The 19,823-nt window shown below is 48.1% G+C and overlaps 1 protein-coding gene across 1 annotated transcript in view; it reads left to right on the forward strand.

The window, feature by feature from the left end:
• LOC147122184 (peroxiredoxin-1-like) overlaps positions 1 to 19,823 on the forward strand; it is a 57,250-nt gene that overhangs the window by 30,725 nt on the left and 6,702 nt on the right. The window contains exons 3-4 of the mRNA XM_085983044.1: positions 11,306 to 11,459; positions 17,890 to 18,012. Of these exons, the coding sequence (XP_085839170.1) occupies positions 11,306 to 11,459; positions 17,890 to 18,012 (277 nt within the window). The remainder of the gene's footprint in view (positions 1 to 11,305; positions 11,460 to 17,889; positions 18,013 to 19,823) is intronic.

Genomic DNA, 19,823 nt, shown 5'->3' on the forward strand with positions numbered 1-19,823 from the left:
TCTAAACTCCAATGAGCCCAACCTGCTCAACCTTTCCTCATAAGACAACCCCTTCATCCCAGGAATCAACCTAGTGAACCTTCTCTGAACTGCCTCCAATGCAAGTATATCCCTCTTTAAATAAGGAGACCAAAACTGTACGCAGTACTCCAGGTGTGGTCTCACCAACACCCTGTACAGTTGTAGCAAGACTTCCCTACTTTTATACTCCATCCCCCTTACAATAAAGGCCAATATTCCATTTGTCTTCCTAATTACTTGCTGTACCTGCATGCTAACTTTTTGTGTTTCATGTACGAGGACACCCAGATCCCTCTGTACCGCAGCATTCTGTAGTCTCCATTTAAATAATATTTTGCTTTTTTATTCTTCCTACCAAAGTAGATAACCTCACATTTTCCCACATTATATGCCATCTGCCAAATTTTTGCCCACTCACTTAACCTATTTATATCCCTTTGCAGACTCTTTCTGTCCTCCTCACAACTTTTTTTCTCTTTGTATCATCTGCAAATTTGGCTACAGTACACTCGGTCCCTTCATCCAAGTCATTAATATAGATTGTAAATAGTTGAGGATCCAGCACTGATCCATGTGGCACCCCACTAGTTACAGTTTGCCAACCTGAAAATGACCCATTTATCCCGACTCTCTGTGTTCTGTTAGCAAATCCTCTATCCATGCTAATATATTACCTCCAACACCATGAGCTCTTATCTTGTGCAGTAACCTTTTATGTGATATCTTATCGAATGCCTTTTGGAAATCCAAATACACAACATTACTGATTCCCCTTTATCCACCCTGCTCGTTACATTCTCAAAGAACTCTTGTAAGATTAGGATCGCAGGCTCACACACAGATTACCCAACAGGGCTTTAGAAGTTGTAAGGCTTTTATTAAAGAGCTACAGTTTTAAAGCATAATCAGATATTACATATGGTTTAAGCCGAGTATAATAGACATACAACTCGTGACAGTAGAGAGCGATCTACAACTCCCGAATCGGAATGCCACGACCGGACGGACGGGGAGACAGTACGGTGGTCTCGGATTGGGTGGATTCCTGCAGTCTGCTGCAGCGGTCACTTCCGTTGGGTCACCTCTCAAGCTGCTGGAGGTGTTAGGCCATCAGCCACCTCAGAGGCTAAACTTGACCAAGGTGTTAGGCCGTAGCCACCTCGGAGAAGCCTTCACCCCTGACTGCCTGATTTCCTCTCTCGGTCGTCTATATTTATAGTTATTTCGGTGGGCTGGTAATCACCTGGTGTCAATCATTTGATCCCCATCCTATTGTCCAATTGTGAAGCGGGAAGGCATCCCTCACCGTCCCTTTCTGCATGACTGACAAGGCCTCCCTCTTCTCTTTCTGAGGAATGTTTTGTCAAGTTTCTTCAAGGGCATTTTATGGCTTCGTGGCTCCTTGTTATCTAGCAGGTGCTATCCTCCCTGTTTCTTTGCATTTTACGATTCCCTTATCACTTCTATTTGTCTTTTGATGCTTGATATTCGACCTTGCTGGCATTTATGCTATCTGTTCCCGGTTGCATGTTGTCAGTCTCTGTTCTAAGAATTAAAGCCCATCTTTGAATCTAACAGCTATTTCTTACACGCTATAATAAATTTGTCAAACATGATTTCCCTTTCATAAAACCATGTTGACTCTGCTTGATTGTATTATGATTCTCTAAATGTCCTGCTACTACTTCCTTGATAATGGATTCCAGCATTTCCCCACTGACAGATGTTAGGTTAACTGGCCTATAGTTTCCTGCTTTCTGTCTCTCTCCTTTCTTGAATAGGGGCGTTACATTTGCGGTTTTCCAATCTGCTGGGACCTTTCCAGAATCTAGAGAATTTTGGAAGATTACAACCAATGCATCCACTATCTCTGCAGCCACATTTTAAGACCCTAGGATGCAGGCCATCAGGTCCAGGTGACTTGTCAGCCTTTAGTCCCATTAGTTTGCCTAGTACTTTTTCTCTAGTGTTAGTGATTGTTTTAAGTTCCTTCCTCCCTTTTGCCCCTTGATTTTCCGCTATTATTGGGATGCTTTTAGTGTCTTCTACCGTGAAGACAGATACAAAATATTTGTTCGAAGTCTCTGCCATTTCCTTGTTTCCCATTATTAATTCCCCAGTCTCATCCTCTAAGGGACCAACATTTACTTTAGCTACTCTCTTCCTTTTTATATACTTGTAGAAGCTCTTACTGCCTGTTTTTATATTTCTTGCTAGTTTACTCTCATAATCTATTTTCTCCCTTTTTTTTAGTCATCCTTTGCAAGTTTCTAATAACTTCCCAATCTTCTTGCCTACCACTAATCTTTGCAACATTGTATGCATTTTCTTTCAATTTGATACCCTCCTTAACTTCCTTAGTTAGCCACAGAGGGTTCGTCCTTCTCGTAGAGCCTTTCTTCCTTCTCACTGGAATATATCTTTGATGAGAGTTATGAAATATCTTCTTAAAAGTCTGCCACTGCTTATCTACCGTCTTTTAATCTATTTTCCCAGTTCACTTTAGCCAACTCTGTCTTCATACCCTTGTAATTGCCTTTATTTAAGTTTAAGACACTAGTTTCTGACCCAAGTTTCTCGCCCTCAAACTGAATGTGAAATTCTATCATGTTATGATCACTCTGCCCTAGAGGTTTTTTTTACTATTAATTAACCCTGTCTCATTACACATTACCAGATCTAAAATAGTCTATTCCCTAGTTGGTACCACAACGTATTGTTCTAAGAAACTGTCCTGAATACACTCTATGAACTCGTCCTCAAGGCTACCTTTGCCAATTTGATTTGTCCAATATATATGAAGATTAAAATCGCCCACGATTATTGCAGTACCTTTCTTACAAGGCCCCATTATTTCTTGATTTATACTCTGACCTACAGTGTAGCTCCTGTTAGGCACCATGAAGCACTACTATGCACTTGGCACCACTTCCCTTGCCCAATCACATGTCCTTCTGCACAAGGATCCCAAGACAACCTGCAAGCAACTCTTTCTCTGATTTGCACCTTCATACTGCATCTTTCTGCTCTCACCAACCCTATAGAGTGCATCTTCACATATGGGTGTAGGTACATTCCAAGCAGACAAACTCACCGTTACCATCTCTTCCTCTTGTAGGAGAAAGCCATGAGCAACATAAGACAGCTTTCTGCTCCTGTCCGCCTCGCTACCTCTCTTTCCTCCTTTAAGATGCTCCTTAAAACCTACCTCTTTGATCAAGCTTTTGGTCACCTGCCCTAATTTATCCTTATGTGGATCGGTGTCATTTTTTGTCTTAAAATACACCTGTGCAGCGCCATGAGATGTTTTACTACGTTAAAGGCGCTATATAAATACAAGTTGTTGTGGTGATGGAGATGGAGGGACAGGGACAATCCATGATCTGACCCCCATATGAGGAGCATGCTCTGCAAGTCTAGGGTTGTGGTTTTGGAGGAGATGGTGAAGTAGGCATGGTCTGAACTGAAGGTTTGTATCACACTGCTGCTCCTTTCATGCTCCATCCTACATGTTCTCTTTCATGTCCAAGCTGCCATACATTGGCTATACTGTGCCAGCTACTTAGCAAAGTAAGTACCTCAGAACATTCTCCTGACACTTTTGTCTTTCTGTCTCTTTAGTTGTGCTGCCATTTGCTGCAGTAGGGCCATCTCAAGACCACCCTATTTGCACCTCATCACCGCAACTTACACAGGCAATCACCACCACAGAGACCATCCATCCTCGGGGACCTAGATCCTGGGTGATGTACAGAGCACTGATCAGCAAGAGTTGGAGGTGATAGTACTTGTTCATGGCTGCAGTTTGAGGATGACGCAGACAGGTCATGAGCCACGGTTTGGTATACTTGGTGCCCAGAACCCAAACCTTCGCTTTGTGGGTAACCATGAACAATGGGAGCACTATTGATTGTCTCAATGTGTGCAGGTGGGGAATGTCATCTTCAGCTGTATGATCTTATGCACAAAAGCTGAATATTCATAGATTAGAAGCCCTTCCTATTCATATATGAGGCACTGGCCTTGCCAGCGACACCAACATCCCATGAACGAATAAAAAAAAACTAGTTTACAGAGGAGCATGAAGGCTAATGTGTATGTTATTGATCAATCCCTGCACTTTGGGGAAGCCAGTGATGTGGAAAAAAAGCAAGTTCCTTGGCTTGCTGATCCTTGGGATTCATGGCAAAGGTGTTGATGTATTGGTTAGCTCTGGTGAACAATGCATTGGCCACTTGGTGAATGCACAATGCACTACTAACTGGCTAATGTTAACTATGGGCTCGATTTTGCCATTGGGGTCGGGCTGGGGCGTGTCAGGTGGTTTTTGCGTCAGAAGCCCGACTCCGATGTGAAGTGGGAAAAAAGTGCGATTTTCCCCTAATTGGGCACTTGATTTCCAGCGTGTGGGAACCCCTGGCCCAATTAGTCTTTCCATCCTGAAAGTTGCCTCCGATGACGTCATCAGTGCTGCTGGATTTAAGGCCTGCAAGCAGCCTTGCTTCTTCTGGAGACTGGAAACGCTTTGGACATTGTATGAAGGACTTCATTTACCGACCATGTCCACCAGCAAGCAAAAGTGTGCACCTGGCTTTGATGAGCCCTCCCTCCAAGCTCTGGTGCAGGGAGCAAGATCTAGTAAGGAGGTGCTCTTCCCTTCCTCAGGGAGAAAAAAGCCACCACAATAGACTAAAGCTGTGTGGCTGCAAGCGGCCCAGTAGGTCAATGCCATCTCTATGTTCCGCAGAACCTGGCTGCAGTGCAGGAAGAGGTTTCATGACCTTCTCCGCACAGGAAAAGTGAGTATGACTTTCTCATCACCCTCAATCTCATCCCCATTGCCTCGCCTCACCAGCATTCTGCTTTGCCAACCTCTTCCTCCACTTGACACTGACATCCCTGCACCCTTAACCATTCCCTCTCTATGGTCACATTCACTTAACTATTCGACCATGCAGCCCTCACACTCTCTATCACTGTGACGCAATGACAACAACTTACAACACACAGGGAGGGCCCTTTGTCTCCTTCTAAGTTTCTATGCTATGGATTCTCTACACTCACCCCTTCATTCTCACGCAAACTCCACTTGTGTCCCTCATCGCAGGAAAAGAGAGCCCACAATAAGAGGGAAAGAGCGAGGACAGGAGGAGGGCCACCCTCAGTAGCCCAGCTCACCATCTCGGAGGAGGCGGCCCTGGAAATTGCCGTGATCGAGGAGGATTCCAAAGTGGGGACGGACAGGCGGGCGCATCACAGCAAGCTTGTGACAGAATAGTTTGGCATCTCTCTCATTGACATTGCATGAGTGACGGATAATGATTCTGATGCTCTAACAGATTAACTTATGATCATCTGCACAATTCAATGTGCATGCAACCTTTACCTCACATCTCTAACTCTTTACATTACTCCCCCACAGGACCATCGAGAGCCCCCGTCCCCACTGTCCAGGAGGAAGAGCCTGAGCTTCCAGACTCCTCAGGAAGCTGCAACCTCTCAGGGCGCTCCGTCAGCAGAATTAAGCACACCCTGCACCAGTGCAGACACTCGCACCTCGGTGGGACCTTCGGGACATAGAGTAGAGTTGTCACCTGGTGTATCACAGCTCACAAGTGAGCATCAGCAGATGGTGGAGACAGGGACAGCAGTGGAGAGTCCTCGTCGCAGTGGAAAGGACGCTCCCAGCTCGGCTCCGCTGCATGTCGACCCTGTGCCTCCGGGTCCATCCAGAAGGAGAGCGGTGCTGGAACTCCAGGAATAGGTGCAGGAGTCTCTGGCAGGTTTTGTCTCCAGAGTCGCTGCGAGTGTGGAGCAAATGGAGGAGTCCATCGCTAACATGAGCAGAGCCTTTGTGGAGGCATTGGCGCATGAACGCATCACCACGGAAAGAATGGCAAGTTCCTTGGAAAGGATGGCTACCTCCATGGTAAGGCTGGATACCGTACAGGAGAGGATGGCTACGGTAGAGGAGAGGATGGCTACGTCCATGGAGGAGCTTAGTTGCCAGGGAATGGAAAACATGGTAATTGTTCAGAATAGACTGACCTCTCTTGAGGCGATGGTCAGCTATTGAGCAAACAAACCAGACCTTCATGCAAGTCCTCTGGAGTAGGACTTCCAGTGCAGAAACGGGTCCTCATGGCGCCTCTGCAGTGCAGCAAGATGCTGTCCAGCCACTTGCTAGCTCTGAAGTGGGGCTGACCCATGAGAGGGATGTTGGTGGCATACAAGAAGGAAGTGGGGGCTCCTCTCCAAGTGCTCACACGACCATGCCACTGCAGAGCCCTCGGTCAGAGCCCCACCAGAGTCCCCACCCAACCGAGATCGGCGTCTCAACCCCTGCACAGCCGCAAGAGCAGCAGACTGTTGCCGAGCCCTCACAGGTTCGCAACCCCAGAGGACACCCGCCAAAGGTGTCGAGACAGGAGCAGCAAGAAAGTGAGCAAGGGACCTCCATCTGCTGAAGCCACGGGGGAAGCACCACGTAGGAGCACGCGTAAGAGGAAGATAATGCACAAGTAGTCACAAGGTTAGTCACTTGGGTGTAATGTGTGTAATTTTGAAAAGCCATTAGTTGCTTATTGTCATAAAAAATTCTGATGACAAACTTGCAGTTGTGGCGTGTGTCATTTCGCTAATGGGACTTCCACATTGAGGGCTTAGGGCAACTTGCATTTGTCAGTATGGTGGTCAGAGTGATCGGAATCCGCAGGTTCTTGGCCATTGTCAATGGTCTGATAAGAAGGTGCGAGGCAAAAGTGTTTGATTGTGCAGGCTAAGCAAATCTGGCCAAGATGAGTGCGTCCCTTGCATCCCGGGCAGCAATGTGGTTGCGCGCTGGCGCCTTCTGGCCTGTGCAGCTTCAGGTGGGTGAGCAGCAGCTTGGCGCCCCTGTTGTTACTGCTGCTGTTGGTGGTGTTTTTCATGATTCTGCTGCTGCCACGGCTGGTCTTCGTCCAAAGGAAATAAATGGTTCCCATGCTTCTGGTATATGTCTCAGTTGAGGAAGCGCTCAGTCAAGGTGGCGAGTGGGGTTTCCCAGGAGGTCACACTGGAGATGGGTATCAGGCTCCAAACTTCCACAACAATGGGTATGCCTGCTAAAAGTTCCCCCAGACCTGAGACAACAAAGTTCTGCCACCTGCAAATGATGATTTTACCACCACACACGCCTCCAATCCCGCCTCCTCGGGCCTGGCAAAATCGAGCCCTATGTCTCCCAGGACCCACTTGAAGCTATGGTTACATCACTGCAACTGTCAGTGCTGTGTCAACCCTGCTGCATGACTCCAAGGGGGAAAAATTTGGTTTATATGCGCCTCCCGTTAGCGCCCTAAATTCAGCGGGAGGTTAGCGGCAGCGGTGACTGTTAGTGTGCTGCGCCGCTGGCGATGACGTCATTGCCGTGCGCAGCGCCCCGGCTGCGATCTTCGGTAGCGCCCCCTGACTTACCGCCGAACGCTATGTCCGACAGGGTCAGGGGGGCCTACCTGTGGCTGGGGCGGTGCAAATTAAAGGGAATTTTTCTGGCCGCCTGCCAGCACCTGCCCGTTTTGCCGTCCCTGGCCTTCTGTGCAGCCCCCCCCGGCAGGGTGCCGGCTACGCTCTGTGAGCCCGGCACTTCTTGAGTGCCAGGTTCTTTTGCCGGCACTCCGGCCCAGCTGGGTCGCGCTGCGCAAGGCCCCTCCCCTCCTGCTTGGGGCGCTACCAGTGAATTTCGGGAGTGAGGACACTAAACGTAGCGCCCCAAAGGGGGTGCGACCCAATTTTTCGCCCCCAAGTCTTCCTGAAACAGGTTGCTTAACTTTTGCACTACCCCCTTGCTGAACCTTGCAAGGAATTGTGGGTAATTAAAAGGGCTATGAATTAAAGGGGCAATGCACTCAGAACTAATACAAATTAAAATGCAGCTTTCAGCCCTTACTGCCTTTCAAAAAAAAATGTGACTTTAAAACTCTCAATGTGATTATTCAGCTCTTAAAGCTGAATTCCCTACCGAATCTCAAAAAATGGGAAAACTGATTCAGCACTAACACACATGACTCAGCAACGGGCACCCAGGGTCTCGCACACAGTACTCTAGCTTTGTGCAGGGGGTCAACACTGCAAAACAGGTCCTCCACCCACAGGGGCCAGGAGGCCCTCCAGAAAGAAGGATGTGGGACTACATCACCGAGGCCATCACTGCCAGAAGTGTCGCTCCCACCACCTGGCTCCAGTGCCCAAAGAAGCTTCATGACTTCAGACCACTGGTCAAGGTCAGTGAATGCATTTTCAAATGCCGACTCCTACCAACTGCATCACTAGCCTCACACAATGCACGACCCCAATCACTCACCCACCAACAATCTGCACCAATCACGAGGCACATCTCCCATTCCTAGTCTCACCTCACCCCCTTGGAGGAGACGGTGCAGGTCATTCTTGGCAGAGGCATGGCTGAACCCTTGGCCAGTGGCAGGGCTGAAAGGATAAACAATGCTGGTATCCTCATATGTTATCCTCCTTCTGACATGTACCCCTTGCTTTCCCACCCTCCCATCACCACAACTCCACCCTTGTGCCTTCCTCATTTCACACACCCAAGAAATGCAGCCTGCCGAGCCAGTGGTTGACCAAGAAGAGGGAGAAGAAGAAGAAACAACGTCACTTGATTTGACACTCCCAGCCACCAGCTCCTCAAAGTCGACCAGCAAGGGCATTTGCAGTGTCCCCCACTGAAAGTCAGCAGCCTTCCACCAGTCATGCTGCAGCCACTGGGGTAGCACTGCGTGACATCAGTAGGATAGGTAAAGGCACACACAAGACAGTCACTAAGAGAATGCATAAGGATGATGATGTTGATTTCTTGATGTCATATTGGATGGATAGATGTGTAAAGTTGGATTGGAAAGTTTGCTTTGTGGTGGCTTTTATTTCAGCACTGTGGCCAAGAGGGTGCTGTGATGGTCAGTAACAGAGGGAAGGTAAGGTGTGGGACAAATGTGAAAAGGGGAATTGGGGTTGTGGTCACTAGTACCGCAGGCGGATGATTCCATCCCAGCCAGAAATGGGCTGTCTGGGTTGCATCCTTCCTTCTGCTTCCTCCTCTTTGGCTTCTTCCTCTTACGTGTCTTCCTCTTCCCTCTGTGAGCGGATGCTGTCAATCTGAATGACAGCATAAAATACTGGAAAGACGTGAGCTCTCTCTCCATGGATGTTTCCTGACCTGCTGTGTATTTGCAGTATTTTCTGTCTTCTCCAAGTCCTTCCTTTAACATCCGAGACCTTGCAAGCATCCAGCAGCACTCCCTACACACTTAAACTTTTAACATGTATTGCAGCAAGCCACTACTTCAATAAAATTAAAAAAAAACCAGTCCAAAAGCTTAAGTGCAAACTTACCTGAAAGATGTGTGTGTCCCTTTAAGAGGTGCTGATATCGCCACTGTCAGCCTAAACCTGGCGTGCTTAGGACCCTGCGCTGAATTCAGCGCTAGGGTCAAAGTTTGGAGTGGTGACGTTAAGTCGGCGTTGCATGCCGATTGACGTCACCACCACTATTTTTTTTCCCAGGGCGTTGCCAGTTACCGGCAGCGCAAAGAAGAGGAAAAAGGCAGCTGCCGCGGGACCCGCCACCAGCTGGCGAAAGAGCAGCAGCTGCCATTTTTTCGTCATTTCATGGCGCTACGGAGTGGCAGTGAGTACATGAATTTTTAGCCCAATAAATACAGACAGTAGAGTAACAGTGAATAGGTGCCTTCCTCCTCTTGTGATTTTGAGCCTTCCTGGCATTCAGAAGAGCTTCCCGTTCATCTTCCTTATAAGCCAAAACCCCCATTGTTTTGATGGGGATTGTGAGCTTTAAACAGTTCACATCGCACCCACAACAATCAGCTGACCAAAATAGTAGGATCATTTTGCAACACCAAACTTAACAAAATGTAGAATAATGACTGCTGCACTAATTGCTTCTTGGATGTTTAGGTAGACATAGGGGGTGATTTTCATTCAGAAGTTGGGAAGGAGGCGGGACTACAACTTTCGTGGTTGTAGTCCCGCCTCCATTGAGATGCGGCCAATCCACGCAATTTTAACTTGATTGACCTTGTTGAGCCCGCCCAGCGGGCTCAGCAGGCCAATTAAGAGCCACCCGGCAACAGGTGACGTCACAGTCTGAAATTTTATCTGTCAAGACGTTTTGACAGATGAAATATCAGCGTTTCACAGCTGTTTGAAGCTGTCAAACACTGACAGTCTTACTTCTAACCTGAGTCCTTCTACACAGACTCAGTTAGAAATCTCACCGGCACAGAAAGCTGCAGGCTGTCACTTTTGACAGTTCGCAGCCATTCTGCTTTCTGTGCCGGTTAGATGATGGACTCCCGAAACCTAAAGGAAGGAAGGCTGTAAAGGTAAGTACAGGTCATTTAAACTTCTTTACACACTTTAGACACACCAAACATACTTACCATTGCACTCATGCACCCATCACTCACCTGAACACTGACATCTCGACCCCTCCAAGTCCTTCAACCCGACGGCCCGACTCCTCTAACTTGGCGTGGTTTGGAGCCGTCGGGAATCCCACACTTCAAGCTTTAAAATAGGGATTAGGCTAAAAATTGCCTGTTAACTACCTGTTAACAGGCAGTTAATTGGCACTAATCCCTTCCCGCCTCGGGTAGGCAGGTCCCAGTGCGGGTTGGGTACCCGCCTCCTTTGAAACTTACATGGATGCAGGATGGTGTCGGGTCCCCCGATTTCGGGACTTTAACCCCCCGCACGCCTCCAATCCCGACTCCACGGGTCAATGAAAATCGACCCGAGTCTTTTTTACTCAGCACCAACTTTTACAGGGGCAGTTGGCCCATGATCCGTGCAAACAGAGGAAAGCGGGTAGCAGGCCTTGATGTCATCATCTGACCCTGAATTGCATGCTATTTCATTTGGAATGATTCATTATGTTGCAGTCAGACACACCAGCAGGAATCCAGAGGCAGCATTGGGCAGAGCTATGCAAGCATCGAGTCATTGTAGTGACAGCGTCCATTTTTCTTGTCAGGAATGCCTAAAAAATTAGGGCAATTTGTGCGCTGTAAGGGGAATCTTGGGGCTCGGGTCTTCCTCTGCTCTATATTTCTTGTACTGCTCTTTGGATAGTTCTCGTAAATAGTAAGTGAGCTAGCATTCTCAACATAGGTTCCAGCTTTGGTACAAACCTGACATGCTGAACAATAACTTATGACTTTTGATTGCACAGCACTGTGTTTATGAATTAAACTGTTCATTTTCTCAACAGGAAAATATGTAGTCTTCTTTTTCTACCCACTTGATTTCTCCTATGTGTGTCCGACTGAGATTATCGCTTTTAGTGACCGTGTAGAAGATTTCAACAAGATTAATTGTGAAATAATTGCTGCATCTACAGACTCCCATTTTGCTCATTTAGCTTGGTATGTAATACTGTTGTTTTTCCTTTTTTTGACCAATGCAGCCAGTGATTGAATTGCAACTTACAAAGTAATGTAGGAATGTAGTGTTAAGTGTTTCTTTTTCCTTCTTTCCCCCTTCTAGGTTTATTAGTTGATTTAATGTAGTGATTGTAATAACCAGAGTGAGAATATTTGGGAAACCATTGGCAACCTGGATGCTGCTATTTTCATGTTCACCTTGTTTTTATTAATCTGGTATTTTTGCGTGGGTGAGTAACAGTGGCTAGAGGATTCAAGTAGACATTGTGTGCGGTGGGTAGGGGAAGCAGTGATCCCGGTGGAGAGGGGAAGATTCTAAGTTGGCGCAGTGAAGTGGTGGTCAGCCTCAATTTTCCACCATTCTCGTTGCTATTCTGGGCGGGATTGTGGAGGAGATTCCAACTCTACAGTTTTGAAACTCCTAATTTTCAGTGGTCCCAAATTTGTGTAATCTGGGCAAAGGCAGAATTTGGTGCAAAGCCTGGTTACACCATGTTTCTGCCCCTTTATTTTGTAAACATTTTTGTCAGAAGTGGTGGTGAATGCTTCTTTTATCTGCCTCCTTCTGCGTGGACGTCAATAAAAGAGGCAGAACTGGCGGGAAATTATTAATTGTCAAAATTCTCACCAGCTGCGCCTTATTTGCCCCAATTGCTCATGAAACAGTTGTACTTGCTTGCCAAGACCTGATCTCAGCAGTGAAAGGGCACAGTTGTGTCAACTGTGGCTCCGTGTGTAGCACTTTTCCCTCTGAGTCAGAAGGTTGTGGGTTCAAGTCCTACTACAGGGATTTGAACACAAACAATCAAAGCTGACACTCCAGTGCAGTGCTGAGGGAGCGCTGCACTGTCAGAGGTGCTGTCTTTCAGATGAGATGTTAAACTGAGGCCCTGTCTGCTCTGTCAAGTGGACGTAAAAGATCCCATGGCAATGTTTCGAAGAAGAGCAGGGGAGTTATCCCCGCTGTCCTGGCCAATATTTTTATTTTTATTTTATTTGTTTATGGGATATGGGCGTTGCTAGCAAGGTCAGCATTTATTGTCCATTCCTAATTGCCCTTGAGAAGGTAGCGGTGAGCCACCGCCTTGAACCGCTGCAGTCCGTGTGATGAAGGTACTCCCACAGTGCTGTTAGGTAGGGAGTTCCAGGATTTTGACGAAGGATCGACGATATATTTCCAAGTCAGGATGGTGTGTGACTTCGAGGGGAACTTGGAGGTGGTGGTGTTCCCATGTGCCTGCTGCCCTTGTCCTTCTAGGTGGAAGAGGTCGCGGTTTGGGAGGTGCTGCTGAAGAAGCCTTGGAAGTTGCTGCAGTGCATCTTGTAGATGGTACACACTGCAGCCACGGTACGCCGGTGGTGGAAGGAGTGAATGTTTAAGGTGGTGGATGGGGTGCCAATCAAGCGGGCTGTTTTGTCCTGGATGGTGTCGTGCTTCTTGAGTGTTGTTGGAGCTGCACTCATCCAGGCAAGTGGAGAGTATTCCATCACACTCCTTACTTGTGCCTTGTAGATGGTGGAAAGGCTTTGGGGAGTCAGGAGGTGAGACACTCGCCGCAGAATACCTAGCCTCTGACCTGCTCTTGCTGCAACAGTATTTATGTGGCTGGTCAAGTTAAGTTTCTGGTCAATGGTGACCCCCAGGATGTTGATGGTGGGGGATTCGGCGATGGTAATGCCGTTGAATGTCATGGGGCGGTGGTTAGACTCTCACTTGTTGGAGATAGTCATTGCCTGACACTTCTGTGTTGCGAATATTACCTGTCACTTACCAGCCCAAGCCTGAACGTCGTCCAGGTCTTGTTGCATGCGGACATGGACTGCTTCATTATCTGAGGAGTTCTGAATGGTGCTCAACACTGCAGTCATCAGCGAACATCCCCATTTCTGATCTTATGATGGAGGGAAGGTCATTGATGAAGCAGCTGAAGATGGTTGGGCCCCAGGCACTGCCCTGAGGAACTCCTGCAGCGATGTCCTGGGGCTGTGATGATTGACCTTCAACCGCCACTACCATCCTCCTTTGTGCTAGGTATGACTCCAGCCAGTGGAGAGTTTTCCCCCTGATTCCCATTGACTTCCGTTTTACTAGGGCTCCTTGATGCCACACTCGGTCAAATGCTGCCTTGATGTCAAGGGCAGTCACTCTCCCCTCACCTCTGGAATTCAGCTCCTTTGTCCATGTTTGGACCAAGGCTGTAATGTCAGGGGCAGAGTGGTCTTGGCATAACCCAAACTGGGCATCAGTGAGCAGGTTATTGGTGAGTAATTGCCGCTTGATAGCACTGTTGATGACACCTTCCATCACTTTGCTGATGATTGAGAGTAGACTGATGGGGCGGTAATTGGCCGGATTGAATTTGTCCTTCATTTTGTGGACAGGACATACCTGGGCAGTTTTCCACATTGTCGGATAGATGCCAGTGTTGTAGCTGTACTGGAACAGCTTGGCTAGAGGCGCAGCTTGTTCTGGAGCAGAAGTCTTCAGCACGATAGCCGGGATGTTGTCGGGGCCCATAGCCTTTGCTGTGTCCAGTGCGCTCAGCCGTTTCTTGATATCAGGTGGAGTGAATCGAATTGGCTGAAGACTGGCATCTGTAATGGTGAGGACCTCAGGAGGAGGCCAATATGGATCATCCACTCGGCACTTCTGGCTGAAGATGGTTTCAAACGCTTCAACCTTGTCTTTTGCACTCACGTGCTGGGCTTCACCATCATTGAGGATGGGGATATTCATGGAGCCTCCTCCTCCCGTTAGTTGTTTAATGGTCCACCACCATTCACGACTGGATGTGGCAGGACTGCAGAGCTTTGATCTGATCCGTTGATTGTGGGATTGCTTAGCCCTGTGTTGCAGCTTCCCCAGGTTGGCACCTCATTTTTAGGTACGCTTGGTGCTGCTCCTGGCATGCTCATCTACACTCCTTATTGAACCAGGGTTGGTCCCCTGGCTTGATGGTAATGGTAGAGTGAGGGATATGCTGTGGCATGAGGTTACAGATTGTGGTGGAATACAATTTTGCTGCTGCTGATGGCCCACAGCACCTCATGGATGCCCAGTTTTGAGCTGCTAGATCTGTCTGAATCTATCCCATTTAGCACGGTGGTCGTGCCACACAACACGATGGAGGGTGTCCTCAGTGTGAAGATGGGACTTCGTCTCCACAATGACCGTGCAGTGGTCACTGCTATCAATACTGTCGTGGAGAGATGCATCCGAGACAGGTAGATTGGTGAGGACGAGGTCAAGTAGGTTTTTCCCTTGTGTTGGTTCTTTCACCACCTGTCACAGGCCCAGACTGGCAGTTATGTCCTTCAGAACTCGGCCAGCTCGGTCAGTAGTGGTGCTACCTAGCCACTCTTGGTGATGGACATTGAAATCCCCCATTGTACATTCTGTGCCCTTGCTACTCTCAGTGCTTCTTCCAGGTGGTGTTCAACATGGAGGAGTACTGATTCATCAGCTGAGGGAGGGCGGTAGGTGGTAATCAGCAGGAGGTTTCCTTGCCCATGCTTGACCCGAAGCCATGAGGCTTCATGGGGTCCGGAGTCAATGTTGAGGACTCCCAGGGCCACTCCTTCCCGACTGTATCGCCACCCCTGGTGGGTCTGTCCTGCCGGTGGGACAGGACACACCCAGGGATGGTGATGGAGGAGTTTGGGACATTGGCTGAAAGGTATGATTCTGTGAGTATGACTATGTCAGACTATATGTGCGACAGCTCTCTCAATTTTGGCACAAGATGTTGGTGAGGAGGACTTTGCAGGGTCGACTGGGCTGGGTGTGCCGTTGCCGAGATCGATGCCGGGTGTTCCATTCGGTTTCATTCTTATTATTGTATTTCGTAGCGGTTTATTACAACTGAGTGGCTTGCTAGGCTGTTTCAGAGGGCAGTTAAGAGTCAACCACATTGCTGTGTGTCTGGAGTCACATATAGGCCAGACCGGGTAAGGACGGCAGATTCCCTTCCCGAAAGGACATTAGTGAACCAGATGGGTTTTTATGACAATCTGATAGTTTCATGGTTACCATTACTCATACTAGCTTTTTTAAATTCAAGATTTATTTAATTAACTGAATTTAAATTTTTGAATTGAATTCATGTTTCTGTATCATTAGCCCAGGCCTCTGGATTACTAGCCCAGTAACATTACCACTATGCTACCGTTCCCTCAATCAACAACAAAAACATGATCTGGTCATTATCACATTGCTGTTTGTGGGAGCTTGCTTGTGTGCAAATTGGCTGCCATGTTTCCTACATTACAACAGTGACTACACTCCAAAAGTACTTAATTTACTGTAAAGCGCTTTGAGACGTCTGGGGATCATGAAAGGTGCTATATAAATCCAAGTCTTACTAGAAATTTCAAAAGGGCTGCAATGAAATTAACTTCACTGCCCCCCCCACCCCCGAGTCAGTTGTACTGCAAATGGTGCAACCACCTAACTGCAATATGTAAATGGCTGAGATTTGGGGCAGATTCACTGCACCATGTTGCAGACAGAAGTTTTGCTCTGCCCTAGAACTGCCTTTAAAGGCCTCACCAAGGCTTTCTGGGCATAATTATTGTTTGATATTGCACTTTTAAGTGAAAAATGGGGGAATGCCTGTTTTTGCTATAATTAATAACCTACTAATGAACATTCTCAGAATTTCATCAGTGGGTCTTCAATTATAGTGTTTAATTTTTTTTAAAGGGTTTGCCTCCTTTGGGCGCCCATTGGGGGGTAATAATATAGTCCCGGCGCTGGAACTACTGCATACTGGCTGCTGGCATGCCAGTATCCCGAGTTAAGGCACAGTGGAATGGAAGAAAACGAATATGGAAACTCATAGGCACTGTGCTCGAAATTTTCTGATAAACCATCAGCTGTGTGAGGCCCTGTCAGTGGTGCAGATTCATGAACATTTTCATCCTGTATATTTTTCTCTCACTGGGTCCAAAATGCTTCTGTGCACTGGCAATGCAGATGCATACTGGGCAGAGAGGGGGCGGGACACCAGGGGCAGAAGCCTTGCACCTGATTTATTCCTGGTTGGGGTTCCCTTTGGGGGAGCAGGAGCCTCATGCTCCACTTTGACATGCGTCTCATTAGGAACACTAATTTGGGACGTGTACTTGCTGCCCCAGAAAGTCCAGCCTGTCACATCATTGGAAGAATGTCATTGTAGTGCGCTTGCACAGTGGATTCCTGCAGGTGCACAGCCACCAGAAGTACCCTTAAAGCTGTCTCCAGCCTGATCTTTTGCAATCTTTAGGAAATCTTGGGGGTTAATTCCTCAGACCTACAGCAGAAACCCTGTTTATGTCCCACTTCTGGCAGAGCAGAAGCAGCTCTGAAAAATTTCCTGGCCCTTGTTTTTGGGCCTTTATTTTTGTTTCTTTGAAAGGTTCTGTCTACTTTGCTCAGAAAGCAACCTTTTGGATAGTGTTAATCATCTATGAGGGACGCCTGGAGCAGCACCCCCCCAGCCTACTTCCTGCTGCTCTTCTGCCACCTGCAGTTGCTCCTAGCTTGTGCTGTGTGTTTCACCTAATGCTCCTGCTCTAACTCTTTCTCTACATTTTCCCCTTGAATGGATATTCCTATGCTGATGCTTGCGACAGGTGCAGTGAGTGATGCAGTGTGATGGGAAGGGGATGGCCTTGTGAGTTGCTCGGTCAGAGGTTGCTTGTGGGAGCAGAATATGAAAGATGCAGTGGATGAGTGGGATTTCTCACTGATCGGGGAGAAGGTTATCCATTGCTCAAACTACCTTCTTCAGAATCAGTCAGAAACCTGACCAACCTCGGATTTCTGCAGTTAAGCTAGGGTCAGCCAGCATTGATATCAAACATGTCCTAAAGTCGCTAGGTCTTTGACTGGTGCTGTGGTGGTGTTGCCACCTCTGTTAGTGCAGACTATGCATAACCCACAGCAGTGGCTCTGCAGCAGAACAGAGTATGGTTATAAGTCTGTTGACACAAATATATAAAACATAAAGCACTGCTTTTGACTGGTAAATTCCTACACTGGTTATTCTATTTCATTTTGAGGTGTCAACTGTGACTCAATGGTAGCACCTACACCTCTGAGTCAGAAGAATGGGTTGAAGCCCCACTCCAGAGAAGAGTATATAATCTAGGCAACACTGCAATGCAGTACTAAGGTCCTACACCAACAGCAGACCCTTACAAAATGGGCACTATAGACTTCTGATGGTATCTGAGCTATTGTAACATCATTCAAACAACCAAAGCAAATTCAATGAAGCAGCTGTTAAAATGATGATCAAATAGGATTTTTTTTCATATATTTTACCAAATGAACCTCACTTTATTGTACATAAGTTTTATGTGCTTCTTAGATTCAGTTTAAGTATTGCATTCAAATATAAAATAAAACTAAGTTTTTTGTGTTTCATAGGATTAACACCCCAAGAAAGCAAGGAGGACTTGGTCCAATAAAAATCCCTTTAGTTTCGGACCTTCGTCACACGATCTGCACAGATTATGGTATCTTAAAAGAAGACGAAGGCATTGCTTTCCGGTCAGTTGCTGGGGGGGGGGGGATATAAGAATAAAATGTAGGGTAGAACTGAAGCTCGCTATTAGTGACCTACATTGGCAAAGTACAGACCCAGAAATGAAAAGCTAATGTTTTGGTTTAAGTCTGATATGGCAAAATGGGACATTCTAGCCTAGATTTTAACACCCCTGCCCCTCTCCCCCCGCCCCTCTCCCCCCGCCCCTCTCCCCCCTGCCCCTCTCCCCCGCCCCTCTCCCCCCGCCCCCCGCCCCGCCCCTCTCCCCCGCCCCTCTCCCCCCGCCCCTCTCCCCCCGCCCCTCTGCCCCCGCCCCCCCGCCCCTCTCCCCCCGCCCCGCCCCGCTCCCCCGCCCCTCTCCCCCCCGCCCCTCTCCCCCCGCCCCTCTCCCCCCACCCCCCCCGCCCCCTCTCCCCCCGCCCCTCTCCCCCCGCCCCCTCTCCCACCGCCCCTCTCCCCCGCCCCCCGCCCCGCCCCTCTCCCCCCACCCCTCTCCCCCCGCCCCTCTCCAACAGGCAGGAAAGGGTTGACCGAGGGATTAAAATCTTGACAATCGAAATCCTGCCTCCAACCACCGTAATATTAACGGTGGCAATTCAGGCCCTTGTGAGGCTCTCGCTAAATGCAGGCGGGGGCCTACTTAAGATGCAAAAGTCGTGGCCTGGTGACACCATCAACAATGCAACGTAATATTGACGTCAAGCCAGGGAGAGTCCAGCACACTCTGCTGCCGAGCAGACAAACCATGGTGGGAGGAGTTGAATGGCCATAAGATGCTATTGTAAGTCTAAGAAGTTTCTGTCTGTTTGAACTCCTTGTGGGCCAGGAGGAGTAGCAATGCCCGTTTGCAAAGGAAATCTCCAGCCCGGTATCCCTCTGAGCACAAAGGAAATCCCCAGTCCCGGCCTCCCCCCGATCGCAAATGAAATGAAAGCAATATTTTTATTATACATGGACAAAATTCTGAACACTCCAGCATCATCTGTGCCGAGAGGTCAGCAGGGCTTGGCACTGAACCAGAGTAGAAGAATGTTCAACTTCACTCATTCAGACCTCAAAGCCTTTTTGAAGGCAGGACAAAAAGACTCCTGGGTATGGGTGTCACCAAGTCACCCAGAATTATTAAGTCATGCCACTTGGAGGGAGCTGGCACTGGCATTGAATGTCAACTTCCTCACTTCCAGGACTGCAGAACAGTGCTGCAAGAAGTTCTCCATCTTCAGCAGGGCACACTGCATACCTCTCCCTTTTCCTCCTTGCCCACCCTGTGCACTACTACTGTCTTCATCCTCTTAAAGCAACACTTCTGCAAATCACCCATCACAATGCTTTCTCCTTAAGGGGGACACCAACTCAACATCCTGCACTATGGCTACCCATCTCCTCTTACATACAAAGCCCTAAAACCCCTTTCTCCACTTTTTAACAGCCTGATACCCCCACATCTCTTACTTCATCTCTCCCATGCCAATTGGTTACACACTCTCAACTGATAAAGTGAATAACGGTAAGGCTATCATCTTGTAGGACAAATTAGCACACAATGCCCGCCACAGGCAGGCCACCAAAGGGGGCTTCCCCATCCTTACGTACTTCACCCATTTTGATGAGAAGGCCATGCAGTCTGTGCGGAGGCACTCAGTTCTTGCTGTAGGAGATAATAAAGTCGGCGACATCTTTCTGGTGCCACGTACTCAAGGAGCACCTGCATTATTGCCCAAGCATTACTGTGAAGCACCACACAGCCACAACCTTCCACCTCCTTTGTCTCCTTAATCCCAAGGGGACAATGCAATCCCATTCTTGGCTTCTACCC

This window comes from Somniosus microcephalus, chromosome 3, assembly GCF_052327205.1.
Source record: "Somniosus microcephalus isolate GS21.2 chromosome 3, FLI_Smic_1.0, whole genome shotgun sequence".
Lineage (NCBI taxonomy): Eukaryota > Metazoa > Chordata > Chondrichthyes > Squaliformes > Somniosidae > Somniosus > Somniosus microcephalus.